This window comes from Rhinatrema bivittatum, chromosome 3, assembly GCF_901001135.1.
Source record: "Rhinatrema bivittatum chromosome 3, aRhiBiv1.1, whole genome shotgun sequence".
Classification (NCBI taxonomy): domain Eukaryota; kingdom Metazoa; phylum Chordata; class Amphibia; order Gymnophiona; family Rhinatrematidae; genus Rhinatrema; species Rhinatrema bivittatum.
Window position 1 is genome coordinate 492,272,354 of NC_042617.1, and position 17,412 is coordinate 492,289,765.

General features: G+C 43.9%; 1 protein-coding gene across 1 annotated transcript in view; it reads right to left on the minus strand.

The window, feature by feature from the left end:
- Positions 1-17,412, minus strand: part of LOC115088120 (cytochrome P450 2K4-like) — a 97,663-nt gene that overhangs the window by 13,570 nt on the left and 66,681 nt on the right. Inside the window, exon 8 of the mRNA XM_029596093.1 lies at positions 5,323-5,464. Coding sequence (XP_029451953.1) covers positions 5,323-5,464 — 142 coding nt within the window. The remainder of the gene's footprint in view (positions 1-5,322; positions 5,465-17,412) is intronic.

Below are 17,412 nucleotides of genomic sequence, written 5' to 3' on the forward strand. Positions count from 1 at the left end.
TAAGTTTCTGTATATGTACAGATATAGCATTTTCAACATTAAGATTCTTTTTTTTTTTTTTTTAAGTTCACACAAGTGTCCAGTAGATGGGGCCCTTGTGCCTCTTTTTCAGATATCAGAACACCACTGCCTCTAACATATTAGTGTGAGGCTGTGCGTTATCCATTCAAAGCCATTTAAATGGATAACGCACAAATTATCCATCTAAATGGCAAGTTAGGCATCTAACTCCAAGTTAGCTATTTAAATGTTTAGTTTTGAATATTGATCTCTATATGTTTGTTTACTTCTGGCTCAATTGTTATTTTACATTTTTATAATACAATTTTTAATGTGTGTTCCAAAATTGGCCCCACATGTCATGAGTCAATTTTCTTTTTTCTCCATATTTATAAAGTTTGGATTCATGTTTACACGTGTTTTTTGCCATTGTTCTTATGTAAGCGATTTAAAAAAAATTGTATACACAGTCAGTGCTATATAATATTTTTTGACACAGGATGAATTTTATTTTTATTGTATATTAGGTTTTTTTTATGAATTTTTAAAAATGGACCCTTGGTCTGACCCAGTATGGCAAATCTTATGTTCTTATGATGTCTGGTTTGTGCTTTGCACAGGGAGGGTAACTTTCAAACCGGAGCATGTATGCACATTTGTACACATACATCGGCCTGCACCCAGGTACGCAGCTATTTTATAACATGCGCGCATGTTATAAAATAGCCTGGCCACATGCAAATGTGCGCCAAATCCCGCTTCTACACATAAATCGGTATTTCAAAAGGGGCGCATGCTAACATCATTTCCAGTTCTACCATTTCATCCCCAGTTTGGCCATTTAAGAGGTGGGCCCTCGGCCCCCCCCCCCCCCCGGTTTGATAGCCTTCACTCCCCCCAGTTAGCCTCGACCTTAAAAATCCCGCAGATCTGCCTAGTTTTGTTTAAATTTTAACTTACACGGCATCCATAGCAGAAGTAAAGTCACGCGGCAGGTGGCCTCTGTGCACGCCAGGACGTGTAAGGAATTCTGTGCACATCTCAGTTACCCGCCCCCAAACCACCTATGCCCCACCCAGACCACGCCCATAGTCTGCCCCTTTTTGAAAACTTTCAACATGTGCACAGTGTGGGAGAGATGCGTGTATTATGGTGGCTTTTAAAATCTGCTCGGCGCGCATGCGAGCCCAACTTATTCGCAAATCCCTCAAGTGATGCAGTGGTCAGGCTTTTAAAAATCATCTCCATTGTTTGTACTCCTGATGCAGGCATCTGACTGAAACATGGCCATATTTTGGGTTTGTTTTTAGTGGTTTTTATATAGTTTGTGTATTTGTGATAAAATTATTTTATTTTATTGATTGTTTTATCTAATTTTCCATATATTTATTTGTATTCAATTTTGTTTTCCTAATTCCTTGCCTTTTTGTATCTCTTTTTTGCTACATAGTTTACAATTGTAGTAGGCTTGCCTTTCTGTCTCTTAAAAAAAATACTAATAATAATTCCACAATATACTGGTATTCCTTCAACATACAACAGATCGATACAGTGTTTATTTTCACAGATAGCCAAACAAGGTGTTCTTTCTGTGGTTGATTACAATAATGTTTACCTTACTGAGGAAAGCCCTGGTAAAATAGATTTCAGTCCACAGCTAACCTGTTTTAATCAACAAGTAGTGGTCTGCACACTTCTGATCAAGCGATAGATTAAAAGCTAGTAACCTCTGTAAAACTCGACTGTTGATCAGCAAGACTATCTTTCAGATGCTTCTCTGTTGCTTGTACCAACTGCATGTATTCCCTTATACAACTTCTTTTTTCAAGGTCCATCTGCAAAGTTTCCTGGTACTTGTTCACCATCCACATATGGAGTGCCAAAGTTATTATAATATTTAAAATTGAAGGAATTTTTAGCTTAGTTTGATCATTTTTGAGAGGATTTTTCAGCCTTAAAACTGCTTTTCTGAGAGAACAGCAGGAAAGGGAAGGGGAGTGGTTGCTGAGAAGGAGAGGTACCAAGGGAAATACCCAATATGCATTTGTCTGTGACCCAGATGTGATCTCATTTCAAAATGGCCACTATTTCTACCATATAGTCTCTCTCGTGACTTGACAACATTGAGAAAATGTTCAAAACTGATTGGATTTTTGTGAAAATAACATTTTTCAAAAAGCCCTTGACAACTGCTCCTTTAAAACGTCCCCATTTCTCATTCTGTCTGCTTGCTAGCAGGACAAAAGACAGGGGATTGATAAAATGTCATGCCACAAGCTGAATTCTAGGCAGAGATAAGAGGAGGGGGATGTCAGTGAAACTGCGTGAAGTTGCAACTCTTCTCTGACTGCTAAGACAGGAAAAGGGAGGAGGGGAAAGAGTTATAGACTTGAATCTGCTTTATAGTTGCTCTTCAGGGAGTGCCTAATTTTTTTTTCTACTCATGTTTGCATTGCTTGGATGCGATGGGATGAGTCCATTTCTGATGACCTAGACAAAAAAATGGCCATGGGGGGCATGGTTAGGGGCCATTTCTATTGAGCTAGAGGAGTTGGGTGGGGCATAGTTAAGATGGAAGGGGAGAGCTTAGGAGGAGCCATCACCACAGAGTGGGTGGAGCTTGGGCAGGGCATAGAGTGGAAATGAACATTGGTTGGTTGATAGCTCCTGTCAAAATAAGTTAGATAAGAATCAGTTTTAGTAATACCAGCTGATACTTCACAATTCTTTAACAAAGGAATATTGCCATTACTTTCAAGTTTATTTTTTTAAAGCAATTTGCCTATTTGCTGTTTGGTTGTGGGTGTGTGCACTGTCATTTTTTTCTAGGTCCTGTGCATTGCTTAACTCTCACTCAATCATTAGAGTCAGTAATACACAGCACTAATAATCACATTGGAAGTTACTATGGTTCCACCTCAATATTTTACTGCTAAACAATGGAAATAGCTGGCAAAATGTCTTAAACCAACAACCAAGTAGAGGACAGAAAACACACTAAGAGATAAGATCACTAAGCTGAGGTTGTGTTTGGCAAAATGAAGAGCATCTACAGACAGAAACTGCCTTAACAAAAATGATGAAAGTTTATTATAACAATATAGTCAGGCAGGCTGGTCTTGCAAAAGTCAAAACATTGGTAACCAATTCATGAGTCGCCGCGTGTAATTTTCTAAAATTAGGCCCCCCTGCACGCGCGGCCCCTGGATTTTATAACGTGTGCGTTGGCACGCGCATGTTATAAAATTGGCACGTCCACCTTTAAAAATATGGGGTAGATTTTATAACATGCGCGTGGCGTACATGTGTGCGCGCTACCCGGCGCGCGCACATGTACACCCGATTTTATAACTTGCACGCGCAAGTTATAAAATCAGGGGTCGGCACATGCAAGGGGGTGCACAATTGTGCACCTTGTGTGTGCCGAGCCGCGCTGCCTTCCCCCTAACCTGACCTTCCCCCCCCTTCCCCTAACCTTTCCCCCTCCCAGCCCTACTCTAACCCCCCCCCAAAGTTTTTGTTTTACCTTTTGCGCCTGCCAACTGCCGGCGTGTGATCCCCGGCACAGCGGTAAATATGGCCACTGTGCCAGGAGCCTGACCCTGCCCCCGGACCACCCATGCCCTGCCCCACACCTTTTTGCAAGCCCCGGGACTTACACGCTTCCCGGGGCTTTACGTTTGTCGCCGGGCCTTTTTAAAATAGGCCCAGCACACGTAACCCTTTTAAAATCTACCCCATACCCCTTATCGAAGAACTAATTTAGCCCCAGGTGATCAGAGATAACAGTATTAAAAAAGGGTTATCACGTTGTGTTCCAAGATCTATAACAAAATGAGGGGACACTGGGCAAAAGAAAAGGGGCCCAGGAAATCAAGTGTATTTCAGATTTTATTCTGGATATGTTTTGTTCATACACCATTTCTATCCCCCAAGAATACTGTCAAGATTCCTAGGATAAATCAAGCAGAAATTGTAATATAGGGAATATATTATATAAGGGCCTTTGGAATAATCTTCATGCAAAACCGATTTTAGCATAAGCTCATAAAAATTTAACAGGCACATTAAAAAATAACTTGAGTGAAGCAAAAAGATAATTTTCAAAATAATGTACATGCTTACACATTTAAATGAATATTACATGTGTAAGTGGGCTTTTGAAAATTGCTACAATATCTGCTATTGAATTGTCAATAGATTGTATGCATGTAAGCACACTTTAAGCACATAAATGGGCTTTTGAAAATTGCTACATAAAATGTTATATTTACATGTGTAGCTCCTTTGAGTTTGATTTTGTTACTAACCAGGTGATAGGGTTGGGTCCCCCACAAAAAAGAGAATTATTGACAGATGTTTAAATTCCAGCAGTTCTCAGATGCTAGACAAACCACATCAATGATAGCAGTGATGCTGAGAATCTTGCCAATATATTGCCACTTGTATGTTTCCATACTACTATGAAACATCTGTGCCTTGTACATTGTGAGATGTGGAACAGTGCTTGAAGAGCCTATGTGAGATCACTATTTTGTTTGAGAAGACATATATATATAATATGAATGTGTGTGTTTGTGTAAGAATTTGTGCAAAAAGTATATGTTAGTTGCATTTTGGCAAAGATATGTGCAGTCAAATGTATTCATCCCCAAGGGTCTATGAGTACATCTCCAGTCCATGGCCAGGGTCATCTCCAGTCCAGTCCAGGGTCATCTCCAGTCCATGGCCTCATTTTTCAGGCTCTTTGCTTCCAGTTAGCTGAGCCCTCTCACAAGCATGCTTAGTTTAGCATGCTCATACTATTTAGCTTGCCCTAAGTAACATGTTCACATTAATAAGTTAATACCAGGTCTTAGAAAGTATTAAATAGTGTATAGTTAGCATAGAGGGCGAGCATACCTTGATATTTACCAAGCACATACTAAATTCTTATTTCCATATGATGTTCATGTTCCTTCAGTTTTGTGTGTGCGTGCACACATATTTTGTGTACTCACTCTAACATCTTAGAGGACCCATGTAACATACATGGTAAGGCATTCCTGCTTTGCATGGTATTTTTAGCATGCATAAGAGGACCTTAACATGCATACTAAAGTTTATTGCATAAGCCCCATACAGCTGATAAGTCCTTTTGGTACAAGTTTTAAAAACAAATTTTTTTTTTTTGAGAAATCAGAGGCTCCTTGCTTTCGCCATACTTAGATTTGGATATATGAGAGAAATATTTCTGTAATGGTAACTTTTGCAAATAGCAAAATACCTAGAGAGGAGATATGAAGGAAAAGTTTTTCCAACAACATGAAACACAAAAATTACCTGCTGAAAAAGGCATAAAAGCTTCTTTCTTTAGGAATTTTCCTTCAGAGTCTAGGAAGTGCTGGGGATAAAACTCTTCTGGATTTTCAAACTGAGTTTTGTCATGCAGTACAGATTCTAGTAGTGGAATGATATAACTTCCCTGAAGAGACAAAAAAAAATGACCACAAATTTCATTCAGAACTGTGAAAAGCAAATATCCAACTGATCTAAAATTTATAGAGACATTTCAACTTCTCTGGTTCAGGAAGTTCAGCTTGAAATATTCTATGAAGGTACCCAACATTGAGATTTATTGCTATGCATTCTCAAAGAAAGAAAATACTTTTTCATTTAAAACAGAATTTTTTCCCCCATGATTTAGTGCTTGGCATGAGAACTTGTTCTTCAACATTTCTTCTTGCCGCTGCAGAGCTTACCAGGGAGTTGTGCACTTTTACACTTTGACTACCTGAGAAGCTGCACTTGGGTAAAGCGTCATCTGGAAAAAAAGGTGCAGAACCATAGAGGATTTTTTTTTCTTTCTGTGTCCCTCATTTTATTTCTTTACAGCATTTAGCGACCACGCTCCGGATCAAAACGATCGACCAAAGCTATACTCTGCACATCATTCAGCAAGACCTGGTGACTCCCGGGAACCCTCACCAGCATGGCTGGCAAGGGCCAATGTAGTGGTAACCGTTCATCCTCACCTTCCACCTATGAGAATGTTTGCCTCTAAGGTGCACACAGGGCTTGCTGGCCCCAGTGTCCAGCAAATTCAGATGCACTTCTGCTACACCACAGTGCCATTGCCTGAACCACTGAGCCCTCCTAGGAAAAGAACTATTTCTTTTTCTTTTGCATAGTGTATAGTTTTATATTTTAATGCCAACATTCATCTGGAGCATTTCAGCTTTGCTAACTTGTTGAACTGGAAAGGGTGACATGCCTGATGGGGCACACATTTTAAAATGAGATATGATGTATTTACTCAATTGTGTGATGTTGTTAAATAGCATATAATCTACTTAGACCAGAAACTAGTGAATGACTATTTACAAATTGAGAGAGAGGATGCTATATGCTTTTTTTTTTTTTGCATATATATATCTATCTTTTTTTCCCTTCTCTATACTTCTTTGTATCCTCAAGTAAGCTTTTATTTTCTATTGTTTTTCTTTTGGTGTTTATTTCTGTTGTGAGCTGTGCAAGAGTCGAGTAGAATATGCAAGTCATTGTAAAATACATTTATGGGGAAAAAGCATGAACGTTCTCAAACTTGTTGATATCGATTTGTAGAGGTGATTTTCAAAAGCCATTTACTTGGCCAAGTACTGATTTTACCCAGGAAAAAAGGGCTGTCTGAAAATTGCCTGCCTTAGCTTTGCTAAAAGCACATGTGGGGTTCCACAGTATGAGTGTACTTTTGAACTAGGTTGAGGGGAGGCATTGCCAATGTAGGTATGTGATTGCCCTGTCAGATTTAGCCCATTTAAAATTCCATGGTCCAGTTGTACCCATGGGCGATTTTCAAAGGGAAAATGTCTTTCCACTTTCCCTTTGCAAATATGTTCCAAGTCCATGGGTTCAAAGTACCTGTGGACTTAGCACCGGGGTTGGCTGTTTTGAAAACTGCTCCATTAAAGTTCAGGAATCTTTAGTCTCCAGCTTGATAGCACTTTAGTCTAAACTAAAGTCCTTCACTGACCAGGCAACATGGCTAATGGCACTGCAGCTTCCTTATATTTGCATTGCCAATGTGCCTTAGATGTTTTTTTCACAGGACAAAGCTAGAGCTGAGAAGGTTCATATTCTGTGCTTTTTCAGTCTTTAACTCCACTGAGCCATCCAGTTACCCAACTTGGAGAATCAGTGAACTGATGAAAATGATAAACATTTGTATTTTTAGTCTAAAGTCAAAGACTGTCCTTTTCAAACCAGAACATCTTCCAATTATAAAAATACCAAATGTCCACTGAGTTCTGAATCATCATCAGAAGCTTGCAGTCAGGAGTATTTTCTAATCTGCATGGCTAAAAGGGAACGGATTCTGTACATCCTGTTTCATTAACAGGGTTTTCCTAACTCGAGTATTTATCCATGACTGGACATGAATCTGATGTAAACTGATTAATTTCTTACTCAAGTGAGATTTAGGAGTCAGAATATAGCATCATGCTAATTAGATGGCAAACAAGTTTTTCGGTGATAACTTCTCCTTTGTGGTTTTACTCAAAAGCTGCCTTGCTTAGAGTCAAATCTTAGTTAATTACCATACCTGGGAACTTCAGATTTAAGCCAGAGTAACTCTTGGTCCATAGACCAGACTGAGTGTACGGGAGAGTTTCCAGATTCTGTGGGCTACAACAAGTCATAGTTTCTCACAGGTCAAGCAGGATGGTAGTACTCATATATGGGTGACATCACAGGATAGGAACCGCGATTCCACCTCCAACAGTGGTCCCTCCGGCTATGTTTCCGCCTCCTCCTCCGGCATCGGGGCTCCATGCTCCAGGTTTCCGGGAGGAACTGGATCAGATGATTCAGGAGGCCATCGGCAGAGCGATGCAAGGCTTCAAGGTTCCATCGACGCCAATACCGGTACCGATGCCTGAACCGGTAACTGATCCCATTCCTGCAGCACTAGCACCATTACGAGAATGGAAGTGCTGATCGCTGCTTTTCCTCCAATGGATCCGATGACACCAATGTACCCGGTGCCTTCCTCTCAGATTCCTCTTTCATTGACAGAAGTTCTTGGAGGAGAAGTCCATTACCTGCTATTAAGTTCACTTAGAGAATAGCCACTGCCATTAGCAATGGTTACATGGAATAGACTTAGTTTTTGGGTACTTGCCAGGTTCTTATGGCCTGGATTGGCCACTGTTGGAAACAGGATGCTGGGCTTGATGGACCCTTGGTCTGACCCAGTATGGCATTTTCTTATGTTCTTATGTTCTTAAGAAGGAGAAACACCGTTCCTTCCGCCATCAGGAGTCCTTCTGATGCCTAGATCATCTGTTTCACCGATTGCATCTCTATTTCCATTGGTGCCACCGACCCATCCATTGATGCCTTAGGTGCCTCACCTGGGACATTCAGGTATACCAGCTTTTCATCCCTCCAAGGATACTGGGGGTGCTGGAGATGATCCCTATGATACCTGGACCGATGATTCATCCCAGGATACTGATGAATTGCCATCGCCACCCTCTCCTGCTGAAAGCAGGAAGTGTTCTCTGCCAGAGGTTGTTGAGTTAGCCCAAAAGAAAGCCCGAAGATCCAAGCCTCATTCTTTCTATCCTCCAGGAAAGGAACAAAAATTCCTGGATGCTATAGGTCCCCGTATCTTTCAAGGGGCAATGCTTATATCCCGCATCGCCTCTTATCAGCTTTATATGACCCAGTACAACAAGGTCCTCTTTAAACAAATACAAGACTTTGCTGAGTCCCTACCTCAACAGTCTCAAGACCAATTACACACCCTAGCTCAAAAGGGTTTAGAAGCGGGCAAGCATGAGATAAGATCTGCCTATGATGTTTTTGACACCGCTTCCAGGGTTTCAGCAACAGCCATTTCTGCAAGGCGGTGGGCCTGGCTAAAGTCATCAGACCTACGGCCTGAATTCCAGGATAGATTATCTGATTTGCCTTGCACTGGAGATAATCTTTTTGGGGAGCAAATACAAAAGGCAGTGGCACAACTCAAGGATCACCATAAGACTCTTTGCCAACTCTCCTTGATACCTTCTGAATATCCTGCTAAGCAAACATTCAGAAAGGAGCCCAAGAAATCCTTTTACTGTCAAAGGAAATCTTATCCTCTTCCATCCAAAGGTCGCTCTACTAAGCCTTACCAGAAAGGCCAGTCCAGGCAACCTCGCAGGCAAAAGCTGCAAACAACTCCTCAACCAGGTCCAGCATTTGGTTTTTGACTTTTTTCTAGAGAGCAGCATTCAGACTCCACTAAGGCATGTACCAGTGGGAGGCTGATTGTGCCACTTCAGCCATATCTGGCACTCAGTCACCACAGACCAGTGGGTTCTCGCCATAATAACTCAAGGTTATCATCTCAACTTTCTTGCCATTCCACCGGACTCCCCACCTCGGCTGACATGGGGAACATCAGACCATTCACCGCTCCTGGAACAGGAGATTTCCCTCCTCCTCCAGTCCAGAGCAATAGAACCAGTGCCCTACTCCCAACAGGGCCTCGGATTCTACTCTCGGTATTTTCTAATCCCAAAAATGTCAGGTGGCGTTCGCCCGATACTAGATCTTCGGGCCTTAAACAAGTTCCTACAAAGAGAAAAGTTCAAGATGGTGACCTTGGATTCCCTCCTCCCCCTTCTACAAAGGGGAGACTGGCTCTGCTCTCTAGACCTCCAGGATGCTTACACACACACATCACAATAGCTCCGTCTCATCACAAATTTCTGTGATTCCTTGTAGGTCCAAAGCACTACCAATATCGAGTGCTACCATTCAGCCCAGCTTCTGCTCCACGAGTCTTCACCAAGTGCCTCGTAGTAGTAGCAGCGTTCCTCAGAACTCAAGGTGTCCAAGTCTACCCCTACCTCGATGATTGGTTGATCAGGGCTCCCACACAGCAAGCTGTTCTGATGTCCCTACATCTCACCTTGCACACCCTGATCTCTCTAGGGTTTCTCATCAATTATCCAAAGTCCAGCTTGGTCCCAACGCAAACCCTGTTGTTCATAGGAGCAGACTTGGACACCTTCAAAGTGAAGGCATTTCTTCCTCGAGAACAAGCTCTCATCATCTCCTCTCTCGCCCATCAGCTGCAGTCTCGACAACGCTCCACTGCACGCCACTTTCTAGTCCTGCTAGGACACATGGCGTCCTCAGTACACATCACTCCCATGGCTCATCTCACCATGAGGATCCTACAGTGGACTCTAAGGTCAGAGTGGATTCAGTCATCTCAACCACTATCAGCTGTTGTCCACATAACCAACCCACTTCATCTATCTCTAGCTTGGTGGAAGAATCAGGCCAATCTCCTTCAAGGCCTTCCTTTTCAAGCTCCAGATCCTCAAATAACCCTTACAACAGATGCCTCCAACATCGGCTGGGGAGCATATCTGATTGCTCGTAGCTCCAGGAAATTGATCTGGTGTTTGGCTTCCTCTGGAGACCAGGATCACCTCTCCAACCAGGTCATCCTGATTTAAACGGACAACCAGGTGGCCATGTGGTACATCAACAAACAAGGAGGAACATGCTCCCACCTCCTGTGTCAGGAAGCTGCACAGATATGGGCAGAGTCCTTCTCCCACTTGATGTACCTCAAGGCCACCTACTTGCCGGGAGTGGAGAATGTGTTGGCAGACAAGCTGAGTCGTACCTTTCGACTGCTTGAGTGGTCTCTCAACCCCACAGTAGCGGATTCGATATTCCAACGTTGGGGTTACCCTCGCATAGACCTCTTTGCGTCACCTCAAAACCGCAAAGTAGAGAACTATTGCTCTCTCACTCACAGCCAGCACTCATAGTCAAGAGATGCATTCTCCCTCTCATGGGAAACCGGTCTCCTATATGCATTCCCTCCACTTCCACTTCTCTCGAAGACTCTCGTGAAGTTAAGTCAGGACAAGGGAAGCATGATCCTGATAGCACCTCACTGGCCACATCAAGTGTGGTTTCCGATTTTTCAGGACCTCTCCATTCGCAGGCATATTCCCCTGGGGAAGGACACACTTCTGATTACGCAGAACAACAGGTGCCTACGCCACCCCAATCTTTAGGCCTTGTCCGTGACTGCCTGGATGTTGAAAGGTTAATACTGCAGCCTCTCAACCTTTCAGAGCCAGTTTCCCGTGTCCTGATTGCTTTACGGAAACCTTCCACGAGAAAATCTTATCTTTACAAATGGAACAGGTTTAAATCATGGTGTTCCTCACTGTCCCTAGATCCTTTTACCTGTTCTACCACAAAGTTTTTAGACTATCTCTGGTACTTGTCAGAGTCAGGTCTCAAAACTTCTTCCATCAGAATGCATGTCAGTGCAGTAGCTGCCTTCCATAAAGGTGTCGGGGATGTTCCAATTTAGATACAATCCCTTGTAACACGTTTTCTAAAGGGCTTGCTCCACTTCAAACCTCCACTGCACCCTCTGGCCCCTTCTTGGGACCTCAACCTGGTTTTGGGTCAGATCATGAAACCACCATTCGAGCCTCTCCAATCCTGTGATCTTCGCTATCTCACATGGAAAGTGATTTTTCTTTTAGCGATCACATCAGCTCGCAGGGTTAGTGAGTTACAGGCTCTAGTTACCTACCCGCCTTACACAAAATTTCTGCATGACCAGGCAGTACTCCGCACTCACCCGAAGTTCTTGCCTAAGGTAGTATCGGAGTTTCACATTAATCAATCCGTTATACTACCCACCTTCTTTCCCAGGCCCCATTCCAATCCAGGAGAACAGGATCTGGATACCCTTGACTGCAATCGGGCTCTAGCATTCTACCTAGACAGTACAGCTGCCCACAGGCAAAGTACTCAATTGTTTGTTTCCTTTGCTTCCATCAGATTGGGTCAACCTGTGGGTAAGCAGACTCTCTCCTCCTGGTTAGCGGACTGCATTTCCTTTTGCTATCAGCAAGCAGGCATTCCACTTCAAGACCGTGTTAAAGCACACTCGGTCAGGGCCATGGCAACTTCTGTAGTGCACCTTTGCTCGGTGCCACTTCCTGATATTTGTAGGGCTGCTACCTGGAATTCTCTCCATACCTTTACAGCCCATTATTGTCTAGACAAGGCTGGAAGACAAGATTCCATCTTCGGCCAATCTGTCTTGTGCAACCTTTTTGCAACTTGATGTATCAACACCCTTCCACCTGCCCGTTAGGGTTCAGGATGCCCTCTACCAAATTCCATCCCAGTTATTGTGCTTGTTGCACATCTTTGGGTACATTTGGTGCATGTTTGGCCATCCTCAGCTCGGTACTCACCCATATGTGAGGAATACCATCCTGCTTGACCTGTGAGAAAGCAAGTGTTGCTTACCTGTAACAGGTATTTTCACAGGACAGCAGGATGTTAGTCCTCATGAAACCCGCCCGCCACCCCACAGTGTTGGGTTCATTACATTTCTTATTTTATTTTTTGGCACTTACTTTAGCTTTTGAACAAGACTGAAGGGGGACCCCTGCTGGTTGCAGGGTTAGTGCCATCCTGGACATGCCCGGTAGGTGCCAGTCAAAGTTCTAGAAATTTTGACAAAAGTGTTGTCCGTGATTGGGCTCCATCCTGTGATGTCACCCATATGTGAGGACTAACATCCTGCTGTCCTGTGAGAACAGCTGTTACAGTTAAGCAACACTTGCTATACTGTGCTATACAATGCTTACCATCTAGCATTGTGTCTAATAGGGATGTGCATTTATTTAAAAATAAATGGCAATCCAAACTGTAAATAGCCATTTTTGTTTAGTTAGTTAAATCCAAAATGAATTGGAAATGACTCTGAAAAGATTTGTTTTTATTCATTTCAGAAAAAAGTGCATTCTATTTACAAATAACTTACACTAATTTCTAAAATGAATAATATAACATAACAAAAAATAAAAACCTTCCAAAACAAAATTTGTGCCAAAAATGACCCAAAAACAAGAGACAAACTAAAATGAAAATTTTAGCTATGCACATCCCTAGTATGTAGGGTTACTAGGTATCCTGCTTGACACAGGGTAGTCATTTTTGTTACAAATTATCCTAAGTCTTATTTAAGAAACAATAGCATCCATAATTATCATATTTTTCAATCTGTCCATACATTAAAATTAAATTGTCACATGGGTAGGATTTTAGAAAGAGGGATACAGATGAAGTGATACATCATCATTCTTCTTTTTATCACGTTTTCATCTTCCTTCTACTTGCGCCTAAGAACATAAGAAGTTGCCATACTGGGTCAGATCGAGGATCCATCAAGCAGAACATTCTGTTTCCAACAGTGGCCAGTTCAGGATACAAGTACCTGGCAAGTACCCAAACATTAAATAGATCCTATGCTACTAATGTCTGTAATAAGCAGTGGCTATTCCCTAAGTCAGCTTGACTAATAGCAGTTTATGTACTTCTCCTTCAGGAGCTTGTTCAAACCATTTTTTTTTATGTTTCACGTTTTTTTTATTGATTTTCACAAAAAATAACATGATACACTGCATGGGATGAGAGGAGGGTGGTTGATCTGTACACCCTCTCCCTCCCGAAAGGATGACACAATCTTACAACTAAACAGACTCCAACAACTTGCCCTATCCAAACCATTTTTTAACCCAGCTAAGCTAGCTACCTTAACCTCATCCTCTGGCAATGAATTCCAGAACTTAATTTTGCATTGTGTGAAAAAGAATTTTCTATGATTTGTTTTAAATTTGCTACTTGCTAAATTCATGGAATGCCCCTAGTCCTTCTATTATCTGAAAGAGTAAACAATCAATTCACATTTACCTGTTCTAGACTTCTCATGATTTTATAAATCTCCATCATACACCACCCCCCCCCCCCAGCCATCTCTTCTCCAAGCTGAACAAACTTAACCACTTTAGCCTTTTGTCATAGAGGAGCTGTTTCGTTTCATCCCCTTTATCATTTTGGTTGCCCTTCCCTGTACCTTCTCCAGTGCATCTATATCTTTTTTTAGATGTGGCAACCAGAATTGAACACAAGGTGCAGCCTCACCATAGAGCAATACAGAAACATTATGTTATTCACTGTTTTATGTTTCAATAAACTTTGATGGCACACTGAGCATGCTCAGCATGCCCTATATCCACGTGTCCATGTGGAGTCCTTCTTCAGCCTCTTCTTTTCCATGGAGCTGTGAGCCTTGTGGTTGATTGAGCTCTTAAAAATTTTGTCTTTTAGGTCTAGTGGAAAATTTCTTTTTTGCATTTTTGCGTTTTTTTTTTCTCTCTGTTCTGTCACAGGTTCCCCAGTCAGAGTTTGACATCCTTGGGTAAGTTTCCTTTTGCGGTCGATTCCATCATGGTGGCAGTGCCCCGGTGACTGCTGGTCATTGACACCCTCTGCCACCTTCCTTCAACCCTTTTGTTTTGCTCTGTCATGGCCACGTCCAGTTTTTGCCAATGCCTCCAGTGCCCACGGACCATGTCAATCGCTGATCTGCATGACGTCTGCTTTCTCTGCCTGGGGGCATTGCATGACTTCCGGGGTTGCCACTTGTGCAGTCAGATGACCCCCGAAGGGATGTTGGCTTCAACTTGACAAGATGGAGCATCTCTTCAGGTTAAAGAAGTCCAACCTAGCGATATCAGCGTTGGCAGCATTGGCATCTAAGGACTTCAGATCCACACCTCGCCATCGACATCCGCGGGGGACATCTGTTCCACTGAGGTCACTGGTGGATAGGTGCACTGGAGACTGACCATTGTCAATCTCCTCTGGATCGAGGATGCTAGGTTCATTGTCTTCAACCTCTACACCAGGGAAAGTCCGGGCTGAGCATTGTGGAAGACCAAGAAACATTGGCACTGGTCCCCGTTGATGCATGGGGATGCACCAGCTTGTGATGCGATGCCCCTGAAGCGACCCCGTGGTGAGGAGTGCCAGTACTCCATCGATGCCCGGGGTTCTCAACAGTCTCCACCGGGCCTGGTGCCAATCACCGATCCCCATAGAGGGTCCAAGGAAGATCTGGCCACCCCTCCTTTTTCCCAGTTGGCCTTGTCATCGGCAACGTTTGAGGAGGAGGAGCTGGAGTGTAGAATCCAGCTGGTGGTGGAGTGGGTGCTGCAGGGCCACAGTCCTATGGCACTGATGGAACCGGAGCCGGTACTGCCCATTCTTGTACCACTTCTGGAGAAACTCAATATGCTCATCGATGCCTTACTGACCCAGCATAGCACTGGGGCCACCTCCTGCTGTTATGGTGGTTGTTGCTGGTTCTGAGGAGGAAGAAGCTCCACTGAGGCCGGCAGAATCGCTGAGGCCTATAGCCCCCTTGTCTAGTTCCATCGATGCCTGCACCTCTGTTCGATTTCCGAGCACCAAGCCCCCAACCCCCTGTGACATACATTGAGGATGAGGGTCCCTATGACCCTTTGGGGATGATCAGATGGAGTCTTCTTCTGAGGACTCTGATGCTGTCCTGTCAGGCCCTTCTTCTCCAGAGAAGCAAAGGACGTCTCCATTTGAGGACTTAATCTTTGCAGGTTTTGTAAGGTTGATGGTGGAGGCCATCCCATTTCCAGCTGTTGATGGAGGAGAATGCATGACACAAGATGTTTGAGATCCTTCAATTTGTGGAGGCTCCTAAGGAGATTGTGGTGGTCCCGATACACAAGATCCTTTAAGAGTTGCTGCTGAGGATTTGGGAACACTTACTCACAGTGTCTCCTGTCAGTAAGAAGGCAGATGGGGTTTACCTCATCCAGAAGGCGGTCAGATTCAATAAGTGTCAGCTGCCCCACCAGTCAGTGGTGGTCAAATCTGCCCTCAAGAGGGCCAAGCACTCTCGGACCCACTCCTCGGCGCCGATGTTCTTGGTAGGAAGGTGTCCAAGGTACCATGCTTATTGCCTGCATCACTGCCTTTCAGCTCTACAAGAGCCAATATTTGCAGAAAATCTAGAAGTAGGTGCATGAGGTGGATGAGCAGCTGCCTCAACAGCAGTAAGACACCCTCATGTCACTGGTGTGCAAGGGTTTGGAGTGCGGAAAACATGAGGTCTGTGTAGCCTACGATGGTTTTCGAGATGGCATCAAGAGTCTCTGCAGTGCGAATCAGTGCCCGCAGAATGGCATGACTGTGGATCTCGGATCTCCAACTGGAGGTACAGGAACAACTCGCTGATGTGCCATGTACAGAAGAGAATATATTTGGAGATAGGGTGAGGGACGCTGAGGCCCAACTTCAAGACCATCATGAGACCTTCCAACAATTCTTTGCCAGTGCCCAGGACCCATCCTCTTCCAGGATGCCATCGAGGCAGGGGCTAAGGAAGTCCTCCTTTCACCAAAGAAAGTACTATCTTCCACCTACTCAATCCCATCCCAAACATCAGAGCTCTTGCAGCCATCCCAGGCAGCAGAGGACTCCAAAGCCCCAACTGGCTCCTCAGTCAAACTCGGGGACGGGGTTTTGACTGGACTGCAGGGAGTATCAGCCAGTCACCCATATCTGGGGCAATGGACCCTCTGATCAGTGGCAGGCTGCGATTCTTCGTGAACCAATGGCCCAGTGTAACCTCGGACCAGTGAGTTCTGTCCATCGTCTGTCAGTGGTACCAATTAAATCTATTGGGTGTCCCACCAAATTGGGGGCCGATAGTGCATCAGGAAGTACTACTAGTGGAGCTTGCCTCCCTTTTAACTGCTAGAGCAGTCAAGCCTGTTCCACCATGGCAAAGAGGGCAGGGATTTTACTCCAGGAACTTCTTGATTCCAAAGAGAACACGAGTACTTCATACCATCCTTGACCTGAGGGCCTTGAACAAAATTTCTAAAGAAAGAAAAGTTCAAGATGGTTTCCCTGGGCACCTTGATTCCCCTTTTGCAACAAGGGGATTAGCTATGCTCTCTCGACCTACAGGACGCATACACCCACATCGAGATCTTCCATGGTAATAGGAAGTATCTCTGGTTTGTAGTGGGGGAACAGCACTTCCAGTACTGGGAATTCACAAAATGCCTGACTGTGATGGTGGTGCACCTCCGCAGGCTGGGAGTGCATGTTATTCCCTATCTGAATGTTTTGCTGGTCAAGAGCATGTCTCAGGCAGGGACAGTCAGCTTGATCATTCAGGTGTTGAAGTCACTAGGGTTCGTTCTCAACTACCCAGAGTCCCATCTCAGTCTGACACCTCAGTTAGATTTCATTGGAGCCCTGCTAGACATGGCTCAGGCCAAGACCTTTCTACCATGCCAGAGGGCTGTCACAGTAGCGGCCATTGCGGTGGAGGTTCAACAGAGCCAGCAGGTATCAGCTTGGCACATGTTGAGGTTGTTGGGCCATATGGCCACAACCGTCCATGTTACTCCCTTGGCACAATTACATGTGCGCAGAGCCCAATGGACCTGAGGTCTCAGTGGTGGCAAGTCACACAGAGCCTTCAAGATC